A 21,215-nucleotide genomic window follows, 5' to 3' on the forward strand; every position below is an offset into this window, starting at 1 on the left:
AGAGCTGGGGAAAAAGCCTGTGCTTCAAGCTAATTGGGGAATATGATTTATGACTGTTACTTGGAGGAGGGAATTGTGCTTTGCTACTTTGTGCCCAGGAGGGGGGAATTCAGTTTTTGGCTTTAACTATGTAGTGATGATGCTTTGTTTCTCGAATAAAAGATTCTTTAAGGTAAACAATGCCTCGAAGTTCTTTTAAAGAGTTTCATCTGTCGGAACCATGACACTTGGATTTAACATTATATTAGTTTCTGTGCAGAACTTAAGCCCATTTAAGCTGCCATAATATGGCAGCATAGACACTATGAGTATAGGTTGCTGCTTACCTTTTGAAGAGTAGGATAGCAATAACGATTATGATAATCAAGATGACCGCAAGGACAGGCCCCATCACCCATAGCATCTCTGGTTCATCTTGCTGCTTTGGTGATACCTCCATCACAATCTCATCTGAATAGGGACTGGCTGCATACCTCTTCTAGAGAATGGGAGAGAAGAGTAGACACAATGAAAGTAAAGAACTTCTCCTATTATTCTTTTGTTATCCTCTGCCCAATAACTCCAGGAGGCCCACCTGTAATTTTCTTGAGCAACAACCATGGAACCATTGGATACTAAAACCAAAATCAATTGTCTCCCCTTTGGTAAGCAAAAAATCTGAAGTACAACAGCCAGGAAGTATCTTCCCTCAATTCCAGAATGAAACGATCTGTCAAATTACAATCTTTGGTATTGCAGCAAAGTGAACACTATTGCTGATAAGTAACAACTAAGTAGTTTATTTTATTAGCAGTTTGAAAGCAAATGCAAGTAAATAAACAGGTATCACTTCGGGGGGAAGATAACAGCATTCTGTGTACCTTGGCATATACTCATGCTGACTACATGATCTGGAAATGTCTTCAGACAATGCTGGCTCCCTCGGCTAAGAAATGGAGATGAGCACAGCTCCCTAGAGTTGGACACGACTGGACAGGGGAAACCTTTACCTTTGTAAACAGACCCCTGGACTTGATAAGTTAGGGAACACCCCCGGGCAAACTACTACATGTGAAAAGTCATGGGCATTCCTCAGGCAAAACTAGAGATGCCCTTGCCTGGTGTATTCACAGATCAGCACTTAGGTATGCTATTCTCAAGTCAAAGTAGAAATCATCTATACACTGCCATTTCAGATTTACCTTATGGGTCAGGGAGAGACACAAGAACGAACACGAATTACCCTTTTTATAGACTGTACTAATTGCTGTGACCAAGGAAGCAGCATACATTGACCTCTGCCTAATGTGCAAGCAGCCCAGGTTCGAATCTCAGAAGGGTATAGCTGGCTGATGAGAGCTAAGGAGCTTGAAATAGCTATACCAGCTTCCCTTTAACAATTTGTTAGCAATCCAAATTTAACACACACACACACACACACACACGGCAAGGATGCATATATAGGGCTTAATTTGAGCCATATTTCAACTCTGGATCCTTAATGCAAGAACTTGAGAAACAGCAATCAATACTTAGAGTCCATTTTAATACTATGGAGAATAACTTCCAAACATTCTGGGATTGAAGGAAGGAGCTGCAGAGATTTTGAACTCCTGACAATTCTCACTTTAGAAAGAACATATGCTAAATGACAATATCATCTGTAATGTTTGCATGGTTCTTCAGCCAACAGTACTTAATATAATGAGAATCAAAAGGGAAGCTTTAGTTTATAGCAAGTAAGATTAACCAAGCTCAACATTAGAAGTAGTAAGCAGGTACCAGAACTTGGAGTAGCCAAGAAGAGCATTGGAGCTTAGCTATAGAACAGCTGTAGCTGGATCACTTCCAGGGAAGAGTGGAAGACTGAAAATTTGGAGCTGATAATGTAGTAAGAATAGGGAGTTGACAAGCAGATTGGTTCCTTTGACCCTCTCTGGACAAGGAGAGGATGCAATATTGCCTAAGTTGTACTTGATATGGCTGCCCCTCACAAGGGGGGGGGGGAACTGGGAGCCAAGAGAACTTGTCATACTTGATCCAGCCACAGTCAGAGTCTTGCAAAGGACACTAATTTCACCCTTTTTTCTTTTTCTTTTTGCTAATCACTGCTTTAGAAATTGCCTGTTAACTACTTTAAAGAGATTAGACCCCCTCAAAATGACAAGGCTGGAAACACCAGGCCAATGTCTTCGATCCTTAATATAAGAAATTGAAACTTTTTTTAAAAAAGCTTTCGAAATTCAAAAGGAACAGCAAAAAGGAACACAGGGTTTTGAATATAGAAAGTTTTAAAATGGATTAAAGAGTCTGAAAACATTACATTTGATCTCGAATATTAAGACTCTGAATTTAATTCTAGAGAACATATTTTTGTGGAAATATATTTTAGATATTGAAGACATAACAAGAGATATAACAAGCTAAGCAACTTATAAAGGCATTCAGAGACATTTTTAAAAATGCAAAAAATAAGAAAATCAGCTGAGGTTTTAAAAATTAAGAAGAAAATAAGAATGCCAATTTGAGAAAGTAATTGGAATAATTTTGTCTTGCTGGACAAAAAAGAGGCTTTTAAAAGTTTGTAAGAAATTAGAGACATGGATCAATAATAATCTAAATGGATTAAAGAGCAAGATTATTTTACCTCAAAGGAAGGAGCACAAGTTGCTTTATTCAATCAATGACACCCAGACTGGAAAAATGTTGTGATTGGATTTGCTTACAGTTAACATTATGTTTAAGACTTTTTTTCTCTGTACAGTCACTTTATGTATCCTAATTGGACAGCATTTAAATTAGCTTTGTGTCTAATTGTCTTTTTATTTAAAGTACAGGAGCTTTGTGAATTTGCTCTTTTTATAGGACATAGTGTCCCTTTTTTGTCATGTTAAATTTCAGCCTTTTGTTTATACCAGGATACTGGGACCACTATTTATGCCTTCTAAATGTGGACTTGCTTACAGTTGAGATATGGAATAATGACTTTTACATTTGTTAATCAATGTACTTATTTTAGGGATCTATTTGGACTTTTTGATGATACCTGGATTGGAGAAGACATCACTTATTATAGTGTTTCTCAACCTTGGCAACTTTAAGATGGATGGACTTCAACTCCCAAAATTCTGGAAGTTGAAGACCACCCATCTTAAAGTTGTCAAGATTGAGAAACACTGACTTATTAGATTTGCTTTAAGTTTAAGAGTTGAGTTATGGGATGAAGAATTTTATATCTGTTAAGGGAAGAAACAAATAGTGAAATTTTGTATTATGATGAGGTGTGAAATCACATTCTTAGGTTGTTGTTTTTTTCTTTTATGTTTTGCAGTTCTTGCACTTTTATTCTCTTATTTTTTCCTTTCCTTTTTTGTATTGTATTTTAATTATGTATTATAATTAAAACTTTTAATAAAATTATTAAAAAACCGGCATAGCTGTAGCACAAACCATACCAAACACCTGGAAAGTGCGCTCAGCTAGTCAAGAGCGCCTTAGTACATTCACTCTTGTATACAGTAATACACAACTTGTCCTCAGCTGGCAGCTCAGAGCCCTCACCCTCCCAACTTGGTTGCACATTTGCTATGTCCGTCACTGAAGTGTTCAAACTGGGTGAGTAATGGCGCATTTGACCAGCTCTAATGAGCCATTACAAGTAAATGTAGCTGAAAGTAAGAGCCAAAGAATGGGACAGAACAGAAAGACCCAAATATCTTCATTATGTTGGACATTACTTACACATTTCATGCAGAAGCAGCACTCTATTACTTTTCCTTTCCTCTCGCTTATCCACACCGGTGTGCAACAAAATATAATGTAAATGTTTATATGGACAGGCAAGTGGAAGGAAAAACTACAATCTTTACTAAGCCAATAATCCAACAATGCTAACTCTGTAACAGTCTTTTTCTTCTTTCAAGGTTCTTACCGTATCACCATCCTCCAGTGAAGCCAGCACAAAACAACGGTAGCTCAAATCTTCTGAAAGTGGCTTATTAAAGAAGCCTTTATAATTCTTTTCATCTCCCAAAACAAATGTCTCTGGCAGTTCATCCACTTGGGCCGCAATGTAAGGCTTGAGGTGTTCTGCTTGTCGACGCTGGCGCCTTTCTGTGGCCCCTTGGTTTATGGCCTCAAGTAGCTAGATAGTCAAAGAAAGCTTATGTAAGAAAAAGTTCTGCCAGATACCTTTGTGAACTTCACTTCACAAAAGCGTATGCTTTTAATAACATTTGTTACTCGAAAAAGGTGCTCCTGACTTTGTGCCACCACAGACTAACATGGCTCTCCCCCTACATAGGACAAGGTAATCTTTTATTGTATGAAGAAAAAAAGGAAAATGAATAGTTGAAAAGAGCTTAGGGGAGTAAGCAAATTGACAATACCCAATGCAAATATTTATTTATTGGATTTCAAGGCCATTCCACTCCAAAAAAGATTCTGGGGATCTTACAATATTTAAAAGAATTATTTAGAGAAACATACTGCCTGTAGAAAATTACACGTTTTCCAGAAAAAAAAATGGCCTGGAAACAGAGCCAGTTTTTAAAGAGACTTGAAGAATGAGAGCTGTTATGTATGTCAGGGGGGAAGGATTGCTATTCCAGTGGACATGGACTGTGACAAAGAAGGCATGCTTCCTCAGTCCTGCAAGATGGTAATGTTTCATTGAAGGGACATGGAAAGTACTCACTCTGCTTGTTTGTATCAAACGAGTAGAAATAACTGAAGACAGATGAGCCCTCAAATAATTATTCCCTATGCCAGGGGTAGGGAACCTTGGCTCTTTTATGACTTCTGGACTTCAATACCCAGAATTCCTGAACCAGCCATACTGATTCAGGAATTCTGGGAGTTGAAGTCCAGAAGTCATAAAAGAGCCAAGGTTCCCTACCCCTGCCCTATGCTATGAAGGGTTTTATAGATAATAACTAGCACTTTGACTTGCACCTGAAATCTGACTGTCCACCAATGTAGCTTCTGAAGCAACCATGACAAATCAGCATAACAAGAAGTGCCTGTTATTACCCATTATGCTTCATTTTGAACCAGCTATAGCTTTTAGATAATAATCAAGAGTAGCCTCACACAGAACGCATTGTATTAGTCCAAATGTGAAGCAAGTAGGTTATGAATGACTTCTGAAGTTTCTTCTGATTGAGGAAAAGGTGCAATTGGAACACAAGGTGTACTTGTGCAAAGGCCCTCATGAATACAACTACTATTTACTGATTGAGTACTATTTGTGAATCCTAGAGGATTTCCAAACTGCATACTAGTATCAAATGGGAAGTACAACCCCACACAAGACCAAAGATGAAAATATCTGAGATAGGTGTGTGTGTGTGTGTGTGTGTGTGTGTGTGTGTGTGTCAGGATGCTAAAGAGGCACATTGACTTTGTTTTTTCAATCTTGAATCTGATAAGATGCCTCAACCAACGATTTCATGTGCATATTAACAAGAGGGGCGAGATCATTGAGCTTTGAGGGACCCTGCTTTCAACACCAAATGGTACCGACTACTGAGGAAGGAGGTGAACTACTGTAACATAGCACCCCCACTTCTAATCTGCATAGCTAATCCAGAAGGGTACTGGAAAACAGTACTGAAAATTGTCAAGAAATCAATGCACATGAGGATGGATGCAGCACCTCTACCTCAAATCTGCCAAAGGCCAATGACTAGTACAACCAGTGCTACCTCAGTACTGTATCCTGGCCTGAAACCACACTAAAATTGGTCCAGATAAATACTTCCTCCAAGACCCTTTATAACTCCTATCCAACCACTTTACCCACAAAGGGGAGGCTGGAAACTAGCTGATAGACTCCAAAATATCTATCGTGGAAGCCCATGAATTTGAACTTTCAGAGAAAAATAATAGTTTGGGAGGCTTTGAGATGGATTTATCTTACCCAATAAGCGTGCTTTGCAGTCTGGAGTACTGTTGGACATGTCATATTTTTCTATGTTGTACTATCCGTATTATAGCAAAGTTTTTTTTTATAAAATCCCACATTTTATAAAACAAATTTCATAGGGGATCCAGATAAAAAAATGAAGATCATAGTCACCCATAAATTCAGAAGAATGATTTAAACACACCAAGAATTTAATTACATTGCTTGGAGAGGCTCTCATATAAATATATTGTGTGCTTTTCTAATTAATACAAATAAATGACAGGGTTTGAAATTAATTTAAAGTGAAGGAAGGCATAGCATATATTTCACACAAAATGGTAAAAACAAACATACAACAGCAGAGGAAATATGATGCCAGAAAGACAGAAGTTACATAAAATCATGATATTATACAATATTAGGGACAGAGCCTGTTGACTTTTGCTCTCTAGAATGATATTGTTGTTTTACATCCATACACTGGATCTTCAAGTCCTATTTCTTTGAGGTCAAATACACATACATCCATAGTACAATATATTTTTGCTTTGAAGAGAGACAGTGAAATAGAATGCAGAAGGAAATGAAGTGTGATCCATAAATGTAGTAACACCTCTGGGAATTCTAGCATAATGACTTCTTTCAAGTTAAAATTGCAGGCAATTTTTAGATTTAGTTGGAGTTAATGGGCATTTGAGGAAGTTAATGCTTCTAAGAACGTTAAGAGGTGGTGATAAACCCTGCTGTCCTAGGGGAATAATCTTACACATGCAAAAACAAGACTATCCAGCTTCAGAAAATGCCAAACACTACTATCCCCAGCACCACAGGGCTGGTGAATATGACTGATATAATCTTCTGTTTAGTATATATACTGTGGATAATGCTGAAAGGCCCTTTGGAAAACATGGGTCTTTTTAAGTTTGTAGAAGATCACTGGAATAGGAAATACTTTTACCTTAGAGGGTAGGCTATTCCATATGATTGGGCCCCCAACCTCTGAGATCCTGAGCAGATATTCTCTAATTGTCAATTGTGTTGTATGGGTAGCTTTTATCAGGCAAAAGTGGCTTTTTTTAGATATCCTCATGCCATTAAGGGTTTTAAAGGTATTAACAGCATTTTGAATTGTACTCAGAAACCTACTCCTAACTAATGCAGTTATTCAATTATTGTGTTGTTTTATTCATGAGAGGAATCACATATTTATCAATTAGGACGTAATTGTCCAACCTTTTGGTTTGCCTGGGCTGCATGAGTGAAGAGAAATTGTCTTGGGCCGTATATAAAATATATAATATAGTTAATGCATATAAGTTACAAACTTCCTTTTAAAAAATATTTTTTTTAAAAGACTGCATTACTAGGACTGCCTGTGGCCAATGGGCCATGGGTTTGACACACTTGATTCAGGGGATCACAGATTCACCTTTCAACCAAGAAGTCTGAGAACAATAGCATATTTCTTTCTTCTCATACCTGGTCCAGTTCCATCTCATCCGGACTGTTCACTCTGGAGGCAAGTATACTGCTTGTGTGCTCTATTGATACTACCACAATGTAGTATGATCTGTGGAGGAGGAAGAAGAGGGAAAAAGTGAGTTCTCCTAGAAATAATGGAATGCCCTCACAAAATCCCTGCAACTGTCACTCACTGCTTCACTTTCTTTCCATTCTTCAGACTGTCATGAATAAGAGAAATAATGTTGTAAAGCTTATTTTATAGCCGAGTACCAATTACAGTGGTATGTTATGGAACCATAAACACGAATGAGACTTCAACAAGCTTTGTAAGGGATTTACATACATTAGTCAGAGTAATTGGGCAGGATAAGGTCATCTTGGGTCCTTTAAGAGGAAAGAAAGGGAGATTATGGCTTTATGGCCTTAATTACCATAAAGAATATGTAACTCAAAGAAGCAACATGCAGTACCGAAAAATAATTGTCCAAAATCAGAATCCTAATAGGTTGCTGCTTCAAATCTTATACACTAATCTCTTGAATTTTGTCCTTACTATTGTAGTATATTTTAAAGATTTTTGTAGTTCAACTCACACAATTAATCAAAGTCTGTGAAATCTGACATGATTCCCAGTAATACCATTTCACTGCCCATACAAAAATCTGTTCACCTCACAGGGATTTCCTAATTTGAGTAGGAAGATACAGTACTAATTTCTAATACATTGTACTTCTTGGAGGATCAGAGCATAGTGCTAGGTCAGTATCAGTACGGAATCAGAGATGTGGAGAGAGTATACCTGACTGGCACAGAAGTCTTCACTTTGGGGAGAGTGAGGGTGAACTGTCCATTATGGATATATTTGTAGGTGGAAACAGGCTTTGTCTGGAAAACATCAGGTGCTGTCCGGATGAAGACCCGGTGTTGCAATGCACCTGCACTACTTCCCCGGTTTGTAAGTGCAAAGGAATAATTTGTGTCTGGCACCAAGTCATTTATTAGCTTCTTCATAGAATGTCCATCTACCTCCACCGTCTGCCCATTGTATAGAATCTGAAAGCAAAGCAAATAAAGCATTGCATGTCATACTTAGACATTTTCTCCTAGGAAAGAAATGAACGTTGTCACCAAATTTCTATCTCCGAGTTGGGTCTTTGCTTTGATCTTCTGATAATATGTGAAAACTGATTTTAACTGTAACCACTACTCAAATGAGGTATTTATCTTGGGAATTTCTCAATATACAGAATGCACTGATTTTCTAAGTCCACTTCAACTGAGTTCTAGGTCTAGTTCTGAAACTGAAAATACCTTGATTCTGTGGGAACGTTGCTGTCCAAAATGATACCTTGTGGATTACATTGGAACTTAAAGCACGTTTTGTTTCCACAGACTGCAATACACTCCAGTGATTCCTATTTGAACGGATGATTTCAGAAAGTGGCACTCAGAATCTTCATTGTGCCAGTCTTTGGAAGAAACAGCAGTTCATGCTGCCTCATTGGCTTTGTTACTGATTTTTAAATATAATTTTTATTGCAGAAAATCTTAAGGTTAAAAACAACAGAACTATTAGAAAAGAAACAAAAAATAAGGGTTAAATAAGAAATAGAAAAAGAAAGAAGAAAAAAAGAAGAAAATAAAATATAAAGGTTTTGTTACTGATTTTTTCTATGTTTTAATTATATTGTTAGGAGAAAGACAGATGTAGAGAGACAATAAAAATTCCTTTCCTCTCATGACTGATGCAGACTTGTCCAGATAATTCCAGAAATCTACAATATAGCGAGCCATCTCTGCTTTAACAGCCAAACTTTGGTTCCATCTTTAACTATACTCTAGCTGTGGCAAAGCAACAAAAGCAATCAAAAAACCCTCCTCTGTTTCTTAAATAAATATCTAATACTTGCTAAAAACTAAGATTGTGGATGGTGAGCCGATACTCTATAACAGGAGTCCCCAACTCCTGATCTGTGGACCAGCACCGGGCTGCAGCATGCCAGCAACCAGGCCGTGCAAACAAGCAAAGCTCCATCCACAGATGCAGGTAACATGCAAAACCACGCCCCCTCCAGTCCGTAGAAAAACCTCTTTCCACGGAACCGGTCCCTGGTGCCCAAAAGGTTGGGGGCCGCTGCTCTACATATCCAGGAATATTCTACTTACAATCTCACAAACATGTGTAAAATCAGTCACATTTCACAAGAAAGCATACATCTAACACTCCTTTAAGAAATAGGGAAGAAGCATTCTTATATCAGGGACATCAGGTTCTGACTGCAACAGACATCATAACGCCACTACTCCCTCACTCCACCAGACCAGTCATTTTTTTATTTTTTTTTGCAGGGAATTTATCTCCTGGTCCAGATGAAATAATGATTGTTGCTGGAGGAAACTGAAAACCTCACTATTGATTTTCAGTAAAGAATTTCCAAAGGTCCTAGTTCTCCCCCATTAAAAGAAAGAAAGAAAAATCATGAGATTTATTGTACACCTCCAAATATATGCTTTAATTAAATCTGTTAAAGAGAAAGAAGACACTCTTTGGGATATAGATTTAGTGAGCAACTGTTTATGAAGTGGAGATAATGCTAATTGTTCCCGTGGAGATTTATCAGCAGTGCTTATTAGATTATTAGGCTTTGGTATGGCATTCTGCATGTGTGAATTAAACAGCTGGACACACAGGGAGCCTTGTTCGGAATATTCTTGCTTCACAGATTATATCCAGGCCAGTTATTCTTTCGGTATCTAACCCTGCACATAACCTGCACATCTAGAATCAGCAATAGGTATTAGGAAGCTCATTTAAACTTCTTATAATTCCATGGCTGCTCTACAGTTAGCAACCCACTAGAATCATCTGCTCCCAAGCCTCCATATGCCCAGCTTGTTGAGGAAATGGCTGTCAACTCTAACTTAACCCTCATCAGCAGCCTAAGCTATATTAACCTAGCCAGACCTTCTGAACTTTACATATTGTAGTATCTTGCTAATTCATTAGTTCTTTTTTAATAATATTTTTATTAATTTTCTAATTTTACATTAAGGTATTTAAAAAATAACGTGGTGGCTGGGTTAATCAATAGTTCAGTATCTTTAGTACAAATCTCAAATTACAACCTCCAATATTTCCTCTCTTTTTCCCTTAATATCTACTATCTCATATTTTAGCTAATACAGTTCTTATTATATCAACTAAATAAAAACATCATTATTACATTTATCAATAAATGTTTAGCTTATACATATCTTAATTACTTTTACATTCAATCTTTACATTCAATAAAGATCCTGTTATTGGTTTTTCCCAATTTTTAGTTTCCCATCAATATTCAAATTTAACATTTAGTATTTATAATTTCCAGGTTTTAGGTAACCAAAGTTTCCTTTATCTCAATTCATAACAGAATCTAATATTCAAAATACACATCTTATCAGTTTGGATACAATCTTGTTCTATTTCTTAAACGTTATTCATTAGCTCTATTAAGAACACATTGGATCTGTGGAACTGGACATGAGGAAATCCCAGTACAGAAACCACTATTAATAAACGTGTCAGGTTTCCGAGTCTAGGACTCAGCTGTAAATCTTTAAATCCTGATTTTAACAGGCTTGGCTAGGCAACAGAGGTTACATATCTCTGTCAAGGTCATCTTCCTTACTCCCTCCAGGAAGCTTAATCTACAGCAGGGGTTCTCTTAGTCACAGTGTGACTAAATACAAATCTTTATTGTAAACTAGAAGTCTTATTAAACAGTTGATTCTCATCTGTCACAGTGAAGGTACAGTTCCCTTCTTATATCCCTGGGAGTTTACACACGTTGCTTCTTCTTTGTGCCTTTTCCACGCTTCAGTGGATTCTTTGCTCTGTACTTCATAGCCCTGAACCTGAGTATTGCTGAACTGTTGACATAATTTGCACCTCTGTTCTGAGAACCTTTTGGCTTAGCTCTCACAGTATATCCACCCACTGCTAGCAAGGTCAGCAGACACAACTTCGTACTGAGATGCCTTAGCTTGCTCTAAGCATGTTTAGAGTGGTCAGATGTCCAGCATTATTCAAGACAGTGTAGATTTTGTAAATATTTTCCCTGTCTTCACTCTGGTGGGCTCCTGTTTTGCCTGCCATTTTCATTGGATCATGTCTGCTTTCCTGTAAGGTTAACATATTTGGGTTGTAAAACTCCAGGTACCCCTAAAAATAGCATCTCTTTGCTGCCATCTCATGAAAGTCCAGATTTTTGCAGCACAGATACGATCGTTCTGCTCTGATTTCTTGCAGGAAATTTGGAGGCAGTAAAAGTACATCCAGGCATGAGACTGACTTGGCTGTCCTCCCAGGAGTGTGCAGAATGATGGCGGTGGAAAGGAAGTGGGAGACATAAATACAAAATCTGATGCAAGATTCTGACTTTTTTTTTATCTTTTCCTTGGAGGCTGTCAATACAAAATTAAATAGTTTGCTACGGGCAGCTGATGCTGCTGGGGTCTGCTAGTTATAAAGGCAACTTCCATCCCAGGTTTGCTTGTGTGTATCAGTAAGAGAGGGAAAGCATGGAAATGTGTGCAAGCATCTGGCAGGGCAGAGTTATCTGTATCAGGCCTAATAAGTACTCATCTAACATTTTTGTCTATTGTTACATTTTTTTTAAAAGTTGGAGGTACAGTCTCTCATCACTATCTTTCTTTTGCTTATCATTTTATAGGGTTACTGTCTTTATTTTTAAAAAGTATTTTAATAGGCATCTTATGTTTAAACATTAGCTAAATGGGTTACTCTGAATAAACTCCCATGGTACTAAGTTTATGTTTCCACGCCCTTTACTAATACAGCCTAATTATCCGGAAGCATTTTCAAACAATTAGGAATACATTTTAAAAAATAGAACAAAATTTTCAAAATAAAGAAATATTTACTGGGCAATGCAAGGAGTTTGGAGGGTCTGCCTAGCTGCTGATTGCTACACTTTAGTGACTGAGTCTTAAAGAGGTAGGAATGAGAAAGTGTAAGTACTCTGCAGCAGCCAAGGCAAAGCATTCTGCTGCCAAAATCCTGATATGTCTCTCTAGGTTTACATGCTTAAGTAGTTTCAACAAATACTGTCCTGATGGCAGCAAAACAACTGGTTTCAGATAAACAGTCTGATCCCTTATCACTTTTATTGAATCAAAGTCAGATTTAGGACTACCTGGAAGACTCTACAGTAATTACTACACTTAGATAAGGTTTCCATCCTGGATGTTGATAGTTCCTTACCTTGAAGGGTACTGCTGATTTATAAGAATCAGGCACTTCCCAACTAAGTAGCACTGAGGTTTTCATCACAGCACTGACACGGAAGTTCTTTGCGAACACTGCAATTAAAAAGACTTCTCTTGAGCATTCTCTGGGGAAACAACTATAGGCAACCCTTATCAAATCCTGCCCTTTCACATTTTAGATTTAAACTAATGCAGATTTTTCATTTTCTCCTTTGGCTCTTCATCACAAATGTCAAAAGAGAATAGTCACTGGTTCCTTGAAGAAATTCCTTTTTGACGTTTACATGACATCAGTTGTGATACAAGGTTCACGCACACAGAAACAATGGGATCTGTGCTTTGATCTGCAAGATCTATCATGCAACCCTCATGCCTGTTCCTCCCCTCTACTATTATAAGGTATATTAAGACTGAATAAGATAAGGTAAGACTAAATGGGACATTTTTCACCCATTTTCTATAATGGGAATTCAGAATCTGACCACAGCAAGAGGCGCCTACCTTGTTCCATTGGCATTGTTCTTGATTGAATGCTGGGGCTGAGAGGTCCCGCTCCCTTGCTAGTGTGGGCTCTAACTTTGATGTCGTAAGTTGTGTCAGATTTGAGATTGGTCAGAGTGATACTTTGTTCCTTAGTAACATTGGTCAGGTTTTGCTGGCTGTTTATGTCTCTGTATACAACTGTATAGTTGGTAATTTTTCCATTCCTCTCAGCCAGCAGTGGTGGATTCCAGGTCACTTTGGTGGTAGAGGTGGTAAGCCCAACCACCTCCAGGTTCTGGGGGAAGCCACTTGGTGCCTCCTCTGGAGTAGTTATTTCCTTCTGAAACTCCTCCCCAGGACCTGCCCTATTCTTTGCAGACAATTTGAAGATATAAGTGGCACCCTTGTAAAGTTTGGTCACAGTGTAGTGATCGTCATCTTTTCCAAACTGTATTACTATCATCTTCTCTTCATCAGCACATTTGTATCGCAGCATGTAGCCCAAGAGCTCTCCAACCATCTCTTTGGGCGGGAGCCAATTGATTAAGGCGGTGTTCATAGATGTTGTACTGATCATCATAGTGGGTTTGCCTGGGACTGTGGAACAAAAACAGGGTATTAGGCTACGAATGGAAGCAAAATTTAGATCTTGAAGCAGTCAAACGGCATTAGAGCTGAACTACAAACTGAATAACTGCATCTACATGGATTTTCCAGGATCATGCTGCATCAGATTGCAGATAAATGATTCCACATCTAAAAGAATGTTAGAAGCATTTTGCACACCCAGGATGGCACATGTGGAGAAAAATCTTCCCAACTTCCAAAGTGCCCTGAAGTGGTTCAGCCCAGGAAGAGCTGTTCTTCATTGTAATTCTGAATGGGTAGTCAGTTTTTACTACTCTGTGTATCCCATAATTAAATAAATAAAAATAAATAAATTGTCCAAGGCTTTATTTTATGGAGTGGGTATCCTTTAGCTCCAAAAACAAAGAATAATTGTTAATCTAACACACAAGTGTCAAACTCAATCGCGTCATTTCACGTATCGTGACGTATTTTGCCTTTACGGAGCCAGAGTGAGTGTGGCCTGCGCATGACGCATCCTGCCCGCAGGCTGCAAGTTTGACACCCCTGACCAAGCATGTCATTAAGTGATGTAGCAACATGCAGGAGAAACCAAAATTGTATGACAAATCATTTAAAATGCAGAAGATACAAGTTTGGTTTTTAGCTTCATAAATATATCCCAATTTAACAATTATCCATATTGCAACCAAAATCAGTCTCTATGGATTGTTTATCCAGCTCTGTCTTAAATCTCAATGTATCTATCCAAGCATTCCTTGAACCCCAACATTTTTCAAAATGTCAGATAATGCAGTTTTGGATAGTTTGAACAAGGTGAAAAGTATCATTGTAATATAGCTATTTGGCTAGTAGCATAAGTTACTGAGGACATGTCCAGACTCCGCTTTGGAATCCCTGCTAGTTTGATGTGGACAAATTTCATAGTAGCAGTTATAATTTCACCACCTGCGTGAGCTCATGAGAGAGTGAGGCATGTTGCTTGCAATCAAAATACACTGCATTTAAGCTGATGAACTGGTTCCTGCCAGGAATGCTGATGTGATGGCTGTGCAGCAACCTGATTCCAAATTTTGTATGTGCAGTACAAATTAAGGGCTGCTCCCATCAAAGCTTAACACCTGCTGTATAAAATGAATGGTTTCATACCTCAGTTACACCCACAATAGACACATCTCTTTCCCCCACATCAGGTGAAATTGATGTGTAAATCCAACTGCAAGCAGAACTATTCAGAGCCTGTTTACTGCCAAAATAAGCATTAGCCTGTGTTGGATTGGGGCACCCAGAGACAAATCACAACAGCACAGTAATATTCCACATATGGTTTGAGTAGGTTTAGCTAAGTTATGATGATGATGCTCCTCTGTGAAAGCCATTTAGATTATGGGAAATGTTTTAACAAACTTTGCTTGTTTCATTGGATACTGTGGTGGTAGGGTGAACAGAACTGATATGAGAGAGAAGCTAAGAGATGGCAGCACTAAGAATGGCACAAGGAGGAATTTTAAAAAGTTTCTATGCTTTTGTACAACTTGGAACTCTTCTAAAATTTTGCCAGACTAACTGGTATATATATTAGATCAGAACAGACTAACCCACACTTTTTATATGACAGCAATGCTCCAAAAATACTTTCCATCTCACTTGTTCTCCAGATACCTGGCTTCTCTTTCTATCAATATATTAACATTTCTAGAACTAATATATTCTTCAATGGAAAGAAGTTTTAAGAATGCCTGTTGAAATTTGGCAAATACCAAGATTGGGATAGATAATGTTTTCATTCATTGTTTTTAATCTGCCGAGTTTAAAATATGACAAAATCTGAAGCCAACAGAAATTAGCATACTGTAAACAACCAGGCATCATTCCAAAACAAGAGACTACTACAGAAAATCCTATAAAAAGCTCTGCATTATCTCATTTGATATACTTGGATAAGACTGTAACCACAAATTCTTAATACAGCAGGCAGTTCCAACTGAATCCTAGTGTGCCTTGTATTGTGGACCTCTGTGTGTCCCCGAATCCATTTCCATCATCTGTTTATTTGTTCTTATTTAGGCAGGAAGAAGGAACAGGCATAAGAAATGCAGTATTTTCTTAATCAAGGGTAAGAATGCCTGTACTGCAACAAATTTTAATGCTGTCCTGTGTTTGTAGTTTTATCTTCATTTCAAATATCATTTCCAAACAGATCAATAGAGTAAGTAATTATTCAAAAACACAGCTCAGAAAATATGATTGAGTCCTAGACATCATTTAACTCATTACAATTGTATACTTCAGTGATTTCCAATTTAAGGCATCACTGAGGGATTGAGAGTCTAATATGTGCAGTTATCGATACAGATACTAAAAGATATTTTTAAAATTAAAGTCTCAGGAAGTCACTAAATCTGATATAATTTTATTATTCATGCTTGATATTGGCAATTTCAGTATTTTTTAAAAGTTAGTGGTTTTTAAAATTTTTATTTTGGGTATTTGAAGTATGGCATCAGGCAAAAATTATCTCTGCTACATGGTGTATATGACCACAGTGTTGTCAACTCTTGGTCATATTGTGTTGATTAAAAGCTGTTGTGGTGATCCAGATAAAGGAAAGGTTAGGAATAACAGACACAAACAAAGGCATCTAAATGAAAATATATGTTTATCACCATGTACCTTGTAAGGACATATAATTTCTTCTCTCTGTTTGGTATAATAAAGTTGAGATAATTCAATGAATTATGAATAGGATCAGAACAGACAAAACTGTGCAAAGGACCATCAGTGTCACCTGATGACTATGTGCCTGAGATAGACAACTTAGAGCCTATCCTCGCCATGAAATGTGCTAATGGCAAACCACTATAGATGGTTTTTGAAACAAAGGCAATTCATGGCAAATAAATCTACAAAAAACTGCTAACCATGAGAGCTAATAAGAGATGAGGGATACAGTATCAAACACCAATAATTAACATAACAGTATCATTGTATTCCAGTTCTGCTTGAGACCTCTGCTGGCTGCTAATACCTGTAGACTGATTACAAAGGATGAAGGGAGGTCTATATTTGCATTGTCTGTATTTAGTTTAGTTCCATTCACTACCACCTGCAAACAGTTTAGAGACCAGGTGAAAGGGGTAGAATTTTTGAATATTCCCAATTTCTCTGAAGTTTAACATTTCTGCCACGACTCCAACTATATCAATGATTCAGCAGCTCAAAAAAGATAGCAAAGTAGGCCTGTCCATCAAGTGATATTGTAGGACAAATGGCTTACCTGCTCCAGTTGTAGCAATCACTTTGGCCTTGCTGCGGGCTCCGTCCCCTTTAGTGGTATAGGCTGCGATGCTGACAGAATAGGTAGTTTCTGGTAAAAGGCCCCCGATGATGGTTTCCTGTAGGGAGAAAAAAGATATCATTATATCAAGCAAATTGAAAAGGAAATGATTACCAGAACATTTCTGACTCTCAGATATATTCTGGAGTTTTCCTCTAACCAATTTAAAAGTTTGCTTGGTTTCAAGTTCTTTTAGCTCTCACAGCTAATACATGTATCTCTTCACTGAAACTATAGAGTTAAAATTACAAATTAGAAAGGCAAGTAGAGGTCAAGAAACCTCTCTTTTATCAAATCAGGTATACAGATATTCAACTTTTTTCTCCTAATTTGGGCAGAAAGCTGAAAAGAACCTGGAGAAATTTGTAGAACCTTACAATTATAATGCAATATGATAGAAGTTACTTGTGGTCTGATTGTTAAGTGTATAATGTAACTCAGCCAACAAATGACAAAATAATATTTCTTAATTGAATGTCACCAGTGAAGAACCAAATGCTGTTGAGTCGCTAATATACATAACCATCCCTTAGTGAGGCACTACCTTGACGTGGTTGTGCTGCTAACATGCTCTGAGAAATATGAGACCTATGCCAGGCGTTTAACCATCCTGGACAGAGGTCCTCAGAGGAACCAGATGAAGAGTGTCTCTCCCATAAACAATATGGTGAGACATAACTCACAGAAACCTATACTGGATCACATTTTACTTGGGTCAACAAGACCATGCTAGGTGTTGGAGTTTCTGGACATCTGGTGACAAGTGGACTACAGGGTTCAGGGGTATTGGCTGACCAACCAGCGCCAGAAGCTGCAGAACCCCTGGAAGAAAAATTTCTTACCCACTGCAAACATAAAAAGAATGAAAACAAAGAAATAATGATTTGCTATTACAAATCCAATAAAAAGAGGATATCTGAAAAAGGTTCCACCAGTTCTGAAAAGAACAACATCAGAATCAGAAACAACAGAACAGCAGCTAGCAGATCAGCATCCATTTATAATATGAAATAAAATATTCAGAAAAGTAGAATTAGTAGAACTGCAAAGATCTACCCAGGCCAAAGAAACCTAAGCCTTGCCAGAAGTAGCTCAGGTAATAGAGACAAACCAGGGAGAAGGAAGCCAACATAGTTATTAAACCATTCTCATTTCCAAACCAGGTGCCCTCTCCTCTTCTCAGAAATGAACAAACCTCTAACCGAAAAAACAGGAGGAACTGAAATGAAGAATAACTGAACATCTAGAATAGCACAAAAAGAACAGAAAAAGATTGCCTGATTGAAGCTTGTTAAAAAAAATGTTAAAAAGCAACTTTGACAAGCATTAAAAGATGCCAATACTGTAAATATCAAATGAAAGCACCGGCTCACTGCAAGAAATAAACTAACTGATGTACAGCATGGTTGCAATTATAACTGAACATCTGTGATGCAAAATCAACAAAGAAGAAAAAAAAGTCAAACAGTGCACCACCAAAATGGAAGGTTAGACTGGAAAACAAGATCAGCACACTAAAATCAGACAGAATAGATGAAAGAAAAGAAGCTGAAGAACAAAAAGACCTAATCAAGAAACATCTCCTAGAAACAAGGGAAATAATAAAGCAGCAAATAACAGCTATAGCCAGGATGATCAGCATATATACTCAAATTGCACACTACAGAATCTCCAATTTCAACTGAATCCGAAAGGTTTCTACCAATCCATCAATGGAGAGACTGCAGTAAACCAATCAACATTTGACAAAGAAAAACTAGTTCAGTTCCAGGAGCAGCTATGGAACAATCCAAAGAAATACAACTTGTATGCACCTTAGACAGAGGGAGGTGGATAAGAATAAAAAAGAAGCTAAAGTGAAATAACTTATACTAACAGCAGAAATAGTAGAGAAAAGAGCAAGGAAGATCAAGAAATGGTCAGCACCAGGTAAAGATGAATTGCACAGTTTTTGGTTGAAACATCTGATTGGTCTACAGTGACTCATTGCCAAGCAGTTTAACAATATACTGCAAGGATATGAAATGGTAGCTTGGTTAACATCTGGCAAAACCTATCTGATAATGAAAGATCTAACAAAAGGGGTAGCACCAAGCAACTAGAGGCCAATTACCTGCTTACCAACAACTTTCAAATTGCTAACCAGTGTGATAGCTGATGTAGTCCAACAGCATCTAGTTGAAAACAAGCTCACTCCACCTTGGCAGAAAGGAAACTGCCCAAACAGCAAAGGAACAAAAGATCAGTTCCTAATTGACAAGATGGTACTGGAAAACTGTAAGAGAATGAAGACCAACTTAAATGTAGCTTGGATTGATTACATGAAGGCATTTGACTCCCTGCCACATGACTGGATATTCAAGTGCATAAAAATAACAGGATCAGTAGAAACATCAGCAGCTTTGTGCAAAGAGCAATGGCACAATGGAAGATACAATTAATATCCAGAGAGGAATCTTTCAAAGAGACTGGCTATCACCACTACTGTTTGTCATTACACTGATTCCTCTATCAACAATACTGAACAGGTTAGGCTATGGTTATCAAACGTTAAAAACATGTGCCAGACTATCCCACCTCCTTTACATGGATGTGGAAAAACACCATTTGAAATAGAATTGCTACTTAACAGTGACCAGTTAAAATACTGCAAGGAAGTTTGGACTGGACATATATGCCATCCTCTTCATCAACAGAAGAAAGGTAGCAAAAACTAAGGAATCAAGATGCCCTATGGAAATAACATTAAGAGTCTGGATAAAGACCATGACTTCAAGCTGACAACACAAGCATGCTGAAGTCAAGAAGAAGGTTAGAAGTGAACACAACATGAGAGTGAAGAGGTTCTCAAAGTCCAAACTCAGAGGCAGAAATACCACCAAGGCAATTAACACTTTGACAATTTCAGTCATTAGATACACAGCTAGAATAATAACTCAGCCAAAACTAAAAGCCCAGGACAGGAAGCCCCAAAAATAATGACAATGAATCATGCCCTTCATCTAGCAACAAATTCTACTAACCAAGGAAAAATAAGCAGGCGTGGAAGATTGTAGGTACATTGAGACAGGTGAAGAAGAAAAAAGAGCACTGAAAGAATATTTTAAGGACAGTGAAGAAGATGCACTGAAGCTAGCATACCATGAAGGCTTACTATCTCTTTCCAAGACCGAACTGTCCTACAAGAAAGACCAAATGAAGAACAGAAAAGCAACATGGCAAGGTAAAATATTACATAGTCAATTCAATAAAAGAAATGGCAATCAAAGCAGATAACAACAAGACCTGTCAATGGCTCAGAGCAGGAAAATTGAAGAAACAGACTAGAAGGGGGTAATTCTGACTGCACAAGATCATGCCTGAAGAACAAATGCATACAAAGCCAAAACTGAAAAAAGAGCAACAGACAGTGAATGCCGCCTCTGCAAAAGTGCTGAAGAACTAATGGACCACTTACGGTAGTTAGTTGCTGCAAGAAGATTGCACATGCTAATTACAAACAGGATGACAAAGTAGCAAGAATAGTGCCTTGGAATATCTGCAAGAAATACCATTTGTCTGCAAGCAAGAACTAGTGGGACCACAAAATAGAGAAAGTCATGAAAAATGAAAATGCTAAAGTGTCTTGGGCCTTTAGAATTCAAACAGACAGGCACCTGCCACATAACCCTCCCAGACTTAACAACTGTCAATAAGAAAGACAAAAAAGTCTGGATTGTGGATGTTGCAGTATCTAGAGATAGCAGAATAGAAGAGGAAGAATTGGAGAAACACAACAAAGACGTAGAATGACTATTGCAAAAGGAAGCAATGATAATAATACTAAATGCCTTGGGTGCAATCCCAAAACATCTGGAGCACCACTTGAACATCACTGGCATTGGCAAAAATCACCACTGGTCAATTGCAAAAGGCAACTTTACTTGAAGCATCTTGGGATGATACCTTCAATACCATCAAACATCTACCTATTCCAGATCCTTGCGAAAGATTTGATAGGTAAATAATATGCCAAATCCAGTCTAAACATCTGGCTGACTATGTTACCAACCATAATTTGTTATGGCCGTCCATTCCAGTAAATTTTGGGCAGTCTACACAATGCAAATGCAGAGTTAAAACATTTAAAAATATAAAACAAAATGGATAGCCCAAATTAACAATAACAATAAAGCTGGGGCCTGG

General features: G+C 37.8%; 1 protein-coding gene across 1 annotated transcript in view; it reads right to left on the reverse strand.

Moving 5' to 3' along the window:
* The window catches only part of PTPRF (protein tyrosine phosphatase receptor type F), a 342,535-nt gene that overhangs the window by 44,365 nt on the left and 276,955 nt on the right, over positions 1–21,215 (reverse strand). Inside the window, exons 13-19 of the mRNA XM_029283209.1 lie at positions 16,971–17,088; positions 13,124–13,702; positions 12,618–12,715; positions 8,151–8,404; positions 7,367–7,457; positions 3,911–4,123; positions 327–478 (exon numbers count right to left, since the gene is read on the reverse strand). Of these exons, the coding sequence (XP_029139042.1) occupies positions 327–478; positions 3,911–4,123; positions 7,367–7,457; positions 8,151–8,404; positions 12,618–12,715; positions 13,124–13,702; positions 16,971–17,088 (1,505 nt within the window). The remainder of the gene's footprint in view (positions 1–326; positions 479–3,910; positions 4,124–7,366; positions 7,458–8,150; positions 8,405–12,617; positions 12,716–13,123; positions 13,703–16,970; positions 17,089–21,215) is intronic.

The sequence above is a fragment of the Protobothrops mucrosquamatus genome, unplaced genomic scaffold (assembly GCF_001527695.2).
Source record: "Protobothrops mucrosquamatus isolate PMUCROS unplaced genomic scaffold, P.Mucros_1.0 scaffold39, whole genome shotgun sequence".
NCBI classification, from domain to species: Eukaryota; Metazoa; Chordata; class Lepidosauria; order Squamata; family Viperidae; genus Protobothrops; species Protobothrops mucrosquamatus.